At 37.6% G+C, this 13,885-nt stretch overlaps 1 protein-coding gene and 1 pseudogene across 1 annotated transcript in view; both read right to left on the bottom strand.

Moving 5' to 3' along the window:
• Window positions 1-7,651: 7,651 nt before the first annotated feature.
• The window catches only part of LOC107723689 (COP9 signalosome complex subunit 8-like), an 11,500-nt gene continuing 5,266 nt past the window's right edge, over window positions 7,652-13,885 (bottom strand). Inside the window, exons 5-7 of the mRNA XM_016532399.1 lie at window positions 9,432-9,539; window positions 8,957-9,019; window positions 7,652-8,218 (exon numbers count right to left, since the gene is read on the bottom strand). Coding sequence (XP_016387885.1) covers window positions 8,139-8,218; window positions 8,957-9,019; window positions 9,432-9,539 — 251 coding nt within the window. The 3' untranslated portion in view covers window positions 7,652-8,138. The remainder of the gene's footprint in view (window positions 8,219-8,956; window positions 9,020-9,431; window positions 9,540-13,885) is intronic.
• LOC107723688 (E3 ubiquitin-protein ligase TRIM63 pseudogene) lies at window positions 11,214-12,678 on the bottom strand (annotated as a pseudogene).

Below are 13,885 nucleotides of genomic sequence, written 5' to 3'. Positions count from 1 at the left end.
TGTCTATTACAGTATACATAAATTAAATTACAGATACAGATGTATAATTCAGCAATTAACTTTTGGAAAAAAATAGTTTTCATTTTACTATACTGTAAAGTAATCTTGCAGTAGATGAAAAGCACTAGAAAAGTTCAAATACCAAAGAATTGTATGAACTTCATATGCACCACAATACAGTACAGTAAAAAATAAAATAAAAAAAGTTAATTTAGCACCCTCTGCACATTTAGCCAAATTTCATTACAGTGTACAGTACTATAGCAGTTTCTTGGTCTCCTGACACAAGACTAGCTATAATTATAGGCAGTCATTTCTCAGTTCTGCAAAAATGCAGTACACATAAAAAATGGTTACAAATAAAATTTGACAGTCACACGTTTGAAGGTGTACAATGTGCTACAGTTTACTGTACATATAGAATAGTGACATTTCCATTATCTAATGTACTGGTACTGTACTGTAATTATACTGTATACGTGTAAGTATAAACCCGCTGTAGATGATTGGCTCAGCTCTCTCCTCTCTCCGTTGTTAGGATGCATAGATTCTGATTGGTGTGTTATCAGTTTAGCTAATGTTTAACTTACTCATTGTTAAACTTTTTGAGAAATGCCTCTTTGTTTTGAAAACTGAATTAATGGTTTGGGGAAAAAAGTGCCAGGACTCAAAAAGATCCGGTTCATAAGAGTCATTTGTTAATGAAGCCGACTACACTGGCACTCTGCGTGCGCCTGCAACCATTGTGCACAGTTTATTGAAAGACCTGTTTTTTTTGGCATTATTTTGCGTACTCTGTCATCGCAGCGGCTGAAAAGTAGCACATGAAACACTGCTTACATTTATATTTTATTCTGTGATAATTTTGGGGTGGCAGGTGGGGTGGCACAGCTTTTTCTTAGGGTGGCTGCCACCCTGTGCCACCCAGGTAGATCCGCCCCAGACTTTTGGTAACACTTTAGATTAGGGAACACATTCACTATTAAAGGGGTGGTTCATTGCGATTTCACTTTTTTAATGTTAGGTAGTGTGTAATGTTGCTGTTTGAGCATAAACAATATCTGCAAAGTTACGAAGTTGAAAGTTCAATGCAAATGGAGATATCGTCTTTTAAAATTCTGGCAGTTTAATGCCTACAAAAACGGCTCGTAGGGACTACAACGAGTTACTTCCAGGGTTCGTGACATCACAAACCCAACTGAACCACCCCTTTAACTAAGAGTTTTCCCTCAAGAAACTCCTGATGTGCTGCTTATTAATAGTTAGTTAAGGTAGTTGTTAAGTTTAGATATTGGGTTTGGTTAAGGGATATAGAATATGGTCATGCAGAATAAGGCATTAATATGTGCCTAATACTGTAAGTACTAATAAACACCCAATATGCTAGTAATAAGCAGCTAGTTAATAGTGATAATTGGTACTTAAAATAAAGCGTTACCGTACATTTCATACAGTATGATGTTATTACATTTTTCTTCTGGTTTGGTTAAACAGAAGTTATTGTTTCTTGTGAACTACTGTCTATTGCATTGATATTTTTCAGAAGATTTTGGCACTCTCCTGCATCCTTTTTCATAGGTCTTACACAGCCATACTAAAAAGATTTCACAATACTTAGGAATATGGCATATTCATACAGTGCCTTTCAATATGTAACCATTCAGAGGTGCTTTAAAAATAGTTAATAAAATTGCATTTCATGCATATATTATCTTTCTAATACTGACCTATCAAAACGTCATTCCTGATACTGGATTTTTTTTTTTATTATTAAATCTAGAGATTTATATTCATCTCTCAACAACTATTTTTAGGCATCATGAAACAAGTTCAAAAAAGGAGTGGAAAAAAGGGAAGGATTAATGTGTACACAAAGTGGGGAAAAAAGCTACAGCAGTGTGAAGTAGATATGACTACACTGAATATCAACAGGGGATAACAAAAGGTCTACATGGTTCTGTGTAAGTCACAGAGTATATAGTTCTCCTGGTTCTTTTCAATCTAATTCAGATGAGAAGTTCAAGATTCTTTGCACTGTGACTTTTTGTTCTGAGTGTATCCCAGGCTCATTGAATGACTCATCATAATGGCATTTTGGCTTTCCACGGGTGCAATAAAAACAAAAACCAACCATATATTTCAAATCATGAAGGGGCTCACCATAAGTCCAATTAATTTAACTGCAAGCTGCATAACAAGGGAAAACTGTCTCCATTTGTCTGATCGTGGGAGCCAAGCATTTCATGGCACTGACACCACATCTGTCTCCAAGGTCATTGGCACCTTAGTGTAAAGTGATTCGTCTGCAATTTGTTACACATTTTTGCTTTGCGTTTGGTGTGAAGAGGCACTAACAAATCAAACAGGAAAAAAACAAATCAAAACAAAAATCAATTTGCTGTATGTTCAGAAGATTCAGGACATAAGTGTAAAACAATAACTTTTACAATGTATTTTAATCTAATAATTGTAGCTACTAATTTGATACATTTTATTTTCTTATTTAACATTTATTGCTAGAAAATTGTGTTGGTAACTTGTATTTACCCAGATGTTCAAAATTCTGTTTGAAGATCAGCATGAAGGTTAAAATGAGAAAAACTAAATAAATAAAAATAAGATTACAGTTTTGGCCTTACCTCATTTCCTTTCCCTCTGAATGATGAAATGTTTTGGGGGAAATAGTCTTTGATCATAATTATGATAAACAGATGTTTGAATGCAAAAATGACATAAGATTGCTTGTTTGCCTCTTCTCTGAAAGACAAAGTACCTTAATTAAACTGTAAGAAACATTACTTCATGAGTGCACAAACATTATGTATATCAAGCCATAGATGTAAACAATGCATTTTGCTGTTTAGAAGAAAATACTGTAAATTGAGCCTTTAGGCTCCTGTGGCATGTTGTACATCACTATCAGTCTTTCTGAGGAATCTGCTGTCAGAATGGTATAATATGAACCCAAGTTTATTATTTAGAGCTAGGCTTCTGCTAAATAATTTTTTTAATATTTAAAAAGTAAAAATGAATATTTTGCTTTTTTTACACAGCTGTGCATAACTGTCCATTTATTTAGTGAACAGCTCCATTATGCATTATGTCCACCTCAGCCTAACCAAAATGGCATCCCACACTCATCTTCAGACTTCTACCCCCAGAACACTGATTAGCCCTCAACCCACAGACATCCCCCTGCTCCAGATGAAAGATGGGAAAGGGCTTTTTCCACTGACTAGTAACATCCTGATGCTTCTCATCTGCCTCCGTTTTGGGTCTGGAAAAATTTGCAAGTCAGCCAGCAATGAGACACCAAATGCTCCCATTCTTTGGTCCAACACGACCTCGGACAGGGTGAAGCATGCAGGCCAGAATGATATTCTCCACAGATATCTGCATTTTTCCCATGCAAGTATGGACATTTCTGGTTAAACGTTTTGAAATATACACTTTATCTTGTGCTACTGATTATTCTAAATGACCCACTCTCTCTCAGTGACTGGAATGGAAAGTAACAAGCAAATGATTGGAACTAATTGTGATGAGAACTCTGGCTGCTTTGGCTGAGTGGTTAGCACATCTGCCTTTCCATATCCTGACAAACTTCAGCTTCTAGGGAGCATTATGTAATTTCTTGGCCTGTACATGTTTAGGTTTGAAGCCCATGGAAAAGTACTCTAAACTTTATGGAGCAGTGGCAGGTTGAAATAACAAGAACTTTCTCAGTAATGTTTAAAGTGTTGAAAATGAGATGTCTCATTATTCTCATTAGTTTTTCTTTTGCTATCACCCAACACTCTGCTGAACAATAAATACTGCTTAATAATAGTCCTGACAGGGACAGTCTGTCCTTGATTTTTTACACTTTATCTGCTCTTAAAAACCTGCATATTAGGAACTTAATTATGCACATTTGAACTACACTGTACTATATATGTACTATATACTATATATATATATATATATATATATATACACAGTGGTGGCCAAAATGATCAGAACACTAGTATTTTCACCAGCTAAAAATGGTTTTAAGTCAGTTATTTCTATCTTTTGCTGTAGTGTGACAGTAGGGAAATATCAGTTTACACTTCCAAACATTCATTTTGCCATTAATTGTAATAATCCAGTGAGATTTTTGTTTGCACGAGGAGTCTGACAACAGCCAGTGCTCCACTCAGAGATCTGTTCTCATCATGAAGAAACAGAACAAACTGAGACAGACTAAATCCAGAAGAACTGTGGCAACGTCTCCAAGATGCTTCAAGAAACCTACCTGCAAAGTTACCTGAAAAACGCAAGTGCACCAAGGACAAAAGCTGCTTTAAACACAAGCGATGGTCACACCAAATGTTGATTTTAATTTAGTTAATAGAAGTTAATTCATAAAGAAATTTTTTTTTTTTTTTTTACAGCATCCTGATTTTACAGCATTTTTACACAAGTGCCTAAAACTTTTAACAGAACTGAGGCTTTGCAGGTAGGTTTCTTGAAGCATCTTGGAGATGTTGCCACAGTTCTTCTGGATTTAGTCTGTCTCAGTTCGTTCTGTTTCTTCATGTCGCTCCAGACAGACTGGATGATGATGAGATCAGATCTCTGTGTGCAGCACTGGCTGTTGTCAGACTCTGATCTGACCCTGACTCTGATATTATACTATTTACAATATGTTGTAGGCCTAATAAGACAGTCACAACGCTTAAACCTGAAACAGACTGTTTGACGGGGCATAACTGCAGGGGCCCTGGAAAGGGCTGGTAAATTAGATTTTTCCTGTTGGGTGGGCTTCAGGTCATCTGTCCAGGCAGCACAGTTGATAATTACACTGTGTCCATGCAACTCGTGATCAAAAAACACAGGTCGTATGAATTACTTGGAACACCCAGACAGCTGAACAACTTCAACAAACATAGAACGTAGATCAATAAATTAAGAATGGGATACAATCTTGGATGACAGCTAAACCCCTGCACAAAGAAAAACAATGACAATAGATATTTGTAGAAAGAAGATAAATCTTTTTCTTTTTTTTTATCTACGATCAAAATACTGGAACTAAAATGCACAACTACTTCGAGCCAAACGAAAAGCAGCTGCAGTTTGTTTGACTGTCTTAAAAGGATTGTTTTTTAATCCTTGTGAGCTCATCTTACCACGGAGAAGAACCTAAAACATTTGCTATATGGACTGCAGTGTGTTTTGTATTTGGACGCCACCTTCATGTGTGCGCTGGTGTTCATGTTGGTCTGACCGCTTCCGTAATTTACATGCAGACATAATGACAAAGCAATGTTATCCACCTCTGACTTTTTATGGACTAACAGGGCATGTGAAATACACAAAAATCTAAAATTAGGGAATTCCATATGGGGCAAATTAAACGAGTCACTCTTTTAACTGCATGTGGTTGCAAGCATTGCACATTCTTTAATCACGAGCGTCTACCCCTCCCCTGAATCATCGAAAACCATTAAGTCTAAAATCTTCAAAGATTTTATAACGTTTTACACTATAAATTAGAACAAACAGCTTCTTCAGAATATTTTGCTATTTTAAAACACTACTTCTCTGTCTCACAAAAGCACACTGTTTTAATACTTCATAGGTTAAGAAAAAAAAAACTATGACTCATCCACCCACATGGAAACATTTCCCTTCACATGCAGCAGGATTTTTGTTTATTTAAATTCAATAAATCTATTACTCTGTGTTTTGACAAATAACCCTTCTTCCTCAATGGTTCATAACGCACTCTATCCATAAACAGAACGACAGTACTGGAGAGAAGTTTAGATTTGAGGGATGGCAACACTTACAGTGCTGAATCGAAATTTTAAACAGATGCAGAAAATGTGCGATATTACAATTCTGCACAAGGAGACAAAGCCATTTCACCATTTTAAGAAGTAACACTTTTTCTGCAGCAACAGCAGAAAATGCTTAAACATTCTCTACAGATTCATTCCCCGACTTTCAGACTTCATCACGTTTTGTTGAGAGACTAAAATATGACAATCACTTCAAAGAGGAGAGCATAAGATAAGTTATGTAAATGCAAGAGGATTTGAAATCTGCTCACCGTTACTGCACGTCACCTCTGTGGCATGTAGCACGATGGGATACAGACATAACCCTTAACCCTTGCAAAAGGCGAACTCATTAGGAATGGCCAATAGCACTTTACGAACATCTGTCGAAGAATAGGTAAGATCTGGCTTTAGTAAACCTACCTCATGGTGCTTGTTTTATTTGAAAGAAAAGAAAAACACTACCATAACAATGCTGATTTATCATTTGTCAAGGAGAATTCAAAAAGCAAGCAGAAAAAAAAACACCAACTTTAAAATTTCAGGCGTGGATATCGGTTTCATTTGGCCTCACAAATGACTGAACAGTTTCACACACACACACACACCCCCCAGCTGCTCCAGTAAAGCCTGTGTCTGTGACCCCTGACCGCTCCTGATGTCAAAGACTTCAGTTCAGCTGGTCTGCATTTATTACTGTTTGATGTAGTGTAAGGTCAATGATGATCTCAGATCATGACATTTTTGCACTTGATCATACAGCTTAAAATATATGATATAATATACAAATATAAAATCAAAGGAAATCAGGCTGGCCCATGTGATAATTAAAACAAGGTCTGCAGGTTTAACGCATTCACCTCTCAGCAGTGCTAGGTTTCAGACTACAAAGGAAGTCCTGCCAGTCTTGGTCAATAAAGCACATGGGAAATGCATGTACAACCAAATTAGGCATCTGTCAACATTCCAACAACATTTAACATTTTGTTTTAGAGAACAGACTAAACTGAAGTGCGCAGGATTATGTTGGAAGTCCAAAGGATTAGACACAGAGTCTCCTTTAAAATATTCAGAAATGAAATATGCTAAGTATAAACATAACGGTTCAGGCACTGAAGTAAAAGTTGAAGGTTTTATGCCAGATAAGGGCAAACAGTGAACTTGCCAAGTGCCAGAGAGCCAACTCTTTTCCAGTGACCTTGGGCAAGACGCTAAACCTCGGGGCACTAAGATACTTAAACACAAGTCCATAATAATAATATCTGCCCAATCAAAAACTGGATAGGACCAGGTTGGTGCAACCTCAAAATGCAAAAAGATGAGCAAATGCAATATGGAAGATAAAATTCAAAGACAAACATATGGTAAAATGGATTTGGTTAACATTCTCACAGTACCATATGTACCCATTGCTTCAGCGCATATGGATCGTACTTTTATTCTCAAGTTGAAAGGATGTGACAGTGGCCAACAGCTGGTACGTTTCCTCTCCTTTTTCAAATCCACTCTGCGTGAGAAACCAAGGAGGCAGTGCAAAACATCTGAATAGCAGACAGACAGAGATGCACGGTCAACAAAACACTTGTCAGACAGTGGAAAACAATACCTTTGCTAGGAATGACAAGGTTTTTTCCCCAGCTATCATAAACTGAACTATTCCTTCATTGCAAACTCTGCCTCATAACCGACTTTCATAAGCCAATTCTTCTATAACAAAAAAACAAAAGGAAACTATTTAGTGGTTAAAAAGATAACATTTTGTTCACTGCAACAACATAAGAGAATATTGTTTATATAGTGCATAATTGAATGCATTAAATATTGCAAGAAGAAGCCATTTTGTCTGATGTGGCAAAATTTATATGATAAAAAATGTATTACACATCTAGACAAATGTGGCGATTCTGATGAGTGATTTTGTACACCATTTGTAAAAGGAAGTCCTAACCATCATTAACAATCGTCTTTGTTATTATGAAATTACATAAGGATCCAATTTTGACCTGTAACAACAAAACAGCACAAAAAGCCTGGACAATATGTGCATATAGTGAAGCATTTATGCTAAAAAAATATTTTACAATATTGACAGCAATGTCATACTCCAAAGTAGATGTAAAAGTTGCACAAGTAAAACAATTTGGAAACTTTTCTACATCACTGTGGCTGACAAGTTCAAGAAGCAAAACAGACAAAAGAAAGATGGTGGCTCCATCACTGAAGCAGGACAGATGAATGTGTGTGAAGTGTCCTGGACACCACAGGTTTCTTCCGTAAAACTGAGTATCTGAGAGGTGGTGAGGAAGAGGATGGAAGAGGGTGGAATGCTTATCAGTTCTCAAGAAAAGCCACGTAGTCGGTAAGTCTGGCCAGCTGTTGTTCGTTTGGAACCAGAGAGACCGGGGGCGGATCTGGAGAGAGAGGAAGGCAGAAGAGAAACATGAGAGAAAAGGGGATTCCTTCAAGTCCTCTACGATCTGCTTTATAGCACATAGACATATGAATGTAAACAAAGTCGTGCATGGAACAAGAATATGTGCGCAACAGAGTCCGTTACAGATGTAACAGCTTATGCAAGTAAGAAAAATGTCATGGCAACTGTGCTGAATTAAAAAAACATCAGCTGCTTTTAGTGAAAGCTGCAGGTCATCAGTACTGGGAATCATTTCTCAATCATCAGTTATTTAAATGCATTACAGACATCTGCACTGTCTCATGAGGCCCGTACTGAAACCCAGATGCTGCTTGTTCCTGTTCCTTTGGAATAAACGTCTCTCGTAAAAACAGTTCGCAATGGTTACAGGCGAACACAAAAAGCTGTGTGCACTAAAACACACAACACAAAGAAAGATGAACATAAGGTGACCAAAAACTAATGAAATTCTCATCGTTTACAAAATGAAGGAATCTTTAAGAAACTGTGAGCCAATCAGCGACAAACATGAGAGCAGGATGAAAGTGGAGTCTGAGTGAAGTCACCAATTCACGAGCTTGTTATGAAAAAAACATGCAGAACCGTTAACTCGTTGGAAAAAGCTCTTTGTACAGAGGAGGGGCCCTGAATGAAACCTTATGGAGGAATGAGTCATAGAGTGGGGGGGGGAGACATCTGTTCTTATTGGTAATAAGAAGTGAAACAGTGCCCCCACCTGGTTTCTGTGGCATGATCATCCTGGTGTTTGGATCCGCCTGCCACCCATGGCTAACTACACCTTAAAAGAAAGAGAAACAGACATTTATATTACAAAGAAAATAGAAGGTTGTTCACATTTATCTCTAAACCAATGCAAGCTGCTTTTGCAGAAGATCAAGAAATCATCACAGCCAAAGTGAATTACTTTTATTCTAATGATGACCAAATACATGTGAGAGTACTTCAAAAGAACTGCAGACTTGTTTAAATGTATTTTTTTCAAAATATGAAATACTGATTGGAATAGACAGAATAAGCAAAAAAAAAAAAAAGATTGGTTGGTATAAGAATGATTTGTACTGGAAAGGAAATGTAGAAAAGAAAACCAATATATCAATATAGATAATATTAATTATTTAATTAATAACAATTATTTAATCCCTAAAAAAAACTCAAATATTTTGCAGCACTCAGTGTCTTGGATTATGTACCTTTGACCGCCTCTTCTACAGAGTATCCCACAAAGGCAGCAAAGTCTTCTGCACTGATAGAGGTGTAAGCTTGCGCTACTAGCCCATATGCCCTCCTACGGGTGGACTCTACAAGTAACACGAAGCACAAGAGAAAAACAAAAAGATTTTTAAAAAGGTGGTCATCTCCCAACACACCTGCAAACTCTTTCCTTTCACTCTATATTCTGCACACTTTGCACCATGGTTGCACACACCCAAGCAAGGACAAGTAAAGAAGGTACTGGTGACAGTGAAAGTAGAATAACAAACCTTTGAAAAGTGCAATAAATCATTTTTTTATGTTTCATACCAGTACAACAGTGGTCTTAAACTTTATACTGACTGCAGTTCACACCCATTTAGTTGAAAAAAAAAAACAGCATGCAAAGTAAATAAAAGCAAATAGGTCTGTATAATAAGTGTGCTGTAGGTCTGCGTTTTAATGGACGTTTTCTCCCCTCTTCCCACCCTCTTCACTCCCACAGTCTTTTTCAAATCTGAGGTGTGAACGACCAGTGCTAAAACGGGGGTTTCATGACACTTTGATTGAAAGTGACAATAAAGATGTTTGTTACAAAAATTTTAATTCATATAAAGGTTTTTTTCACTAACTATTCTTCAAATAGTTTTTTTTTTTTAAATGTACCACGGTTGCCACAAAATAAATAATAATAAGTTTCTTGAGCACCAAATCAGAATATCATATGATTTCTGAAGGATCATGTGACGCTCAAGACTGGAGTAATGGCTGCTGAAAATTCAGCTTTGCCATAAACTATATTTCAAAATATATTAAAATAGAAAGCAGTTATTTAAAAATGTAATTATATTTTTGCTATATTTTTAATAAAAAAAAATGCAGCCTTAGTGTCGGTCAATGTATTTGTCACTTTTGATTACTGCAGCAGACTTTAAGTACTTCAAGAAACTTAAAGGAATTGTAAGTGTGACATTATCCATTAACCCAGGGTAACTTACAGGAAAGAAATGAAAAACAGAGTTAAATATATTGTTTTGGAAAATTACTTGGCTATATACTCCATTATAGCAAACACAGGAGTATGCTTTGAATGCTAAATAAATAGCAACACTCATAGCAACAGTGTTTACTAACAGCTACTTGTATGCAACACCAGGGAAGTCAGCAGTGACTACAAGCCCGCCATTTGGAAATTACACACAGACAAGAACGTGTTATACAAGGATGCCCTCTACAGAAAGAAATTCAGATTGACTCAATGTGTGAAATATGTCTGGTCTTAACACCTCACAAGCAACAAATTACATTTGGAGGATTTAAAGGGATTTTTGCATGTTGCTTGTTTATTTTTAGTGCTTGTCAATCCATGCTAGACAACCTGACTCCCAGTTCCTGATTTCTCACTCGCCTTGACCTGAAATCATGGATAGCAAGAGCTGCTGAGCAAGGCAGTGCTGGGGGAGGTGAAAGCAGTGTCCATCTGTCCTATTCTGGTATTCTACCCCCAAGGTCCCCGAGCTATATCTCATCCTCTTACCTTTTAAAAATAGCATGTGCCTTTAACCAGAGAAGAAAGCTGAGGGCAAAGAGTGCACAGAGTTTACTTGTAAACAGTAACCTTTGGAGTAATTCCAAGATATTCTGTTTAAAATACATTTGTAATTTGATTTGTACTGTACATCTCATAAAATAAAATAATTGTAAAATAAATAAACTCATCTCAATAAATTTGAACATTTTATTTAATATCAAAGCATTAAGTCCACATTTGAGTAAACTGAACATACAGAACTATATAACCACATACTGTAACAACAATGCTAAGTAAAACATGTAAAAGTAGGAAGATAACTTCTAAAGTGACAACAGCAACTACATTATAAAAAGTATAAAAATGGCACCTAGTTATTCTGAAATATTCTTATAATCATACAAGTTGAAATGCTGACACTGCTTAGCAGTGATATACAAACATTAAACCTTCTTCTTTCTTATTGCTATTGTCCTTGCTTGATCTTGTCCTTCATCACATCCTATTTGCCCTCTATGACACTATTCTCATTCACTCCTCTTCCTGATCTTCTGCATCTTCAAATTCTTCATCATCATCTCCTCCAAAGTCCATCTTGGACAACAAGGTCTCCACTTGTTCTGTATCCAGAGTGAAATGGTCCATTCTTTCAAAGCCTGGCTCAGGCCTTTCTTCAGCCAATGAGCTCTTCGCCACGTCCTTTGTCTGTGCAATCAGGTTCTTGGAGGCCAGCAGGAAATCTGCAGCACCGCTTTGCTCCAGGGCCTGCACTGCCGTGTCCGTCAACTCTGTGGCTGCCTGAAGACGATCCCCATAACGCCTGGCCAGACTCCTGAGGGCAGTTATCTTCTCATCCTGCTCCTTGCTTATACGTTCCAAGAGGGCATTCTTACGCTCTTCCAAGGCTGCATACAGGGAATCGAAGCATTCACCAAGCCTTTGCTTGGCACGTTGAGCATTGTCCTGAACAGCTGTGCAGGCCTCCTCCATCTGGTTAAGCAACGCTTGAAGGCGACCATTAACTGCTACAAGAGCATCGATGGCATTACTCAGCTCTCCTTTTTGAGCCTGATAGACACTGGCAAGTGGTGACACCTCACAGTCTTTATGTTGGCCGAAGACCTTACACATGGAGCAAGTGGGAATTTGGTGAGTCACACAATAGATGTTGATCTTCTCGTCCTCGTGCTCTTGGCACATTGGTTCTTTAGAGCTTTTGGGTTTGATTGGCGTTTCTGTGGTGCTGCCACCACCTCCACCTTCCTGCTGCTGTTTGTATATGTCAATTATGTTCTCAACTAGAAGATTCCTCTGAAGTCCATGCACGCCATGACGATCAAGAACCACTTCAAAACGGCAAGTAGGGCACCGGAAGACACCACCAGAGAAACGATAAGGGTTTCGAGAGTCATAAAGATCACTAGCACATCCACGGCACAGGTTATGCTGACAGGGCAGTATCACCACCGGTTTGGTGAACATGTCCAGACAAATCGGGCAGCTTAGTTGTTTCTCAAGGCTCTCCATGGAGTCAGGAGACCCCAACAAAGAGGAAGTTCGCTGAATGTCCATGTTAATGGTCGCTTTGTAGCCTTTTGCTGTATAACTTCAATGGCTGTCTTCCCAAAAAAAGTTTAAAATAAGCTGTGGCACGGCAGTAAATGATTCCTTGCAGTTGTCAGATCTGTTCTGGGGCAAAGTGGCCCTGGTCTTTATACTACCCTCGGCCTGTGGATGACATGCCATTTCTCCAACCAATCAGAGCACACATTCCTATCCACTTGTTTTCAAGATTCATTTTTGGAGAAGCAAAAGCCCCCACCCCTTTAAAGCCAGGTGTTGTGTCATGATGATACCATAACACTCCTACCCTTTCCTGTACAGTGAGATTTCAATGTTGAAATATTGGAGGGGTGACAAACAAGTTTCATGTCAAGAAAACAAACCCTGTCCGTTACAAAACACCCTCTGAATTTTTATTGCTAATTTCTGTCCTGCACAGAATTGATATTTTTTTACAAGAAGAAAACACTAAATTGTGCACTAAGCAGTCTATTTTGACTTGTCACCTTAAATAAATGACAAATAACAACAAAAAAAGAATATACATTCACCTACACCATTCTTTTTTTCCCCCTTGTATTCAGAGGATATTATATTTCATTTTGAGGAACAACCCACAAATCACTCTAAATGTTTGATTTTTCTAAATAAATTATTGTTCAAATATTCTTGAGTAATTTGCTTGTAAAAAACAACTGTTGATGTCTTAAAACACAGTACATAGGGAACCCATGGACACATGGAAAGGGTTATTTTTAACCTATCCTTGGCCTGGGTGGGTCAGGTGCTGGCACATGGGGGATCAAATGAAGGCTGTGTTTAAGCATGATCCCTGAAGATACTATATTAAATACGGACAAGAGATTGCAAAAGAATGCTTGCCATCTTACTTTTTTAACAAGAAAATGACAAAGTATTGATAAAGTAACTTCAGTCTTTAATTGTCCCTGCAAACAGTCATCATTCAAAGGATTCACACTTGGCCTGTGAATATGCTAAGTTAATGCCTGAGCTAAGTTTAGTCCTGAACCACTTCAAATGGAATCTGGGAGCAAGATATGTGCAACTTCCCAGGATAAATTTAAATGTTTTCTTACACATCCATCCACATTCAATAGTGACTAGTGCTGGGCGGTATACCGGTTCATACCGAATACCGGTGTTTATTTTTGTTATGATATGAATTTTTAAAATACCGCAATATGTCGCTTAAACAACGTTCGGAACGCGACACTGTTTGAAAGGGGTCCCTATTCACTGTTGCACTGTGGTGAGGGAACAGCTGTATGTGTTACTAAACGTGAAAGTTCCGAAACTGAAGCTGTAGAACTAATAGAACATGATGACACAGAAGAACTC

This window comes from Sinocyclocheilus rhinocerous, unplaced genomic scaffold, assembly GCF_001515625.1.
Source record: "Sinocyclocheilus rhinocerous isolate Xijiao unplaced genomic scaffold, SAMN03320098_v1.1 scaffold755, whole genome shotgun sequence".
Lineage (NCBI taxonomy): Eukaryota > Metazoa > Chordata > Actinopteri > Cypriniformes > Cyprinidae > Sinocyclocheilus > Sinocyclocheilus rhinocerous.
This window is presented reverse-complemented; position numbering and strand designations above follow the sequence as displayed.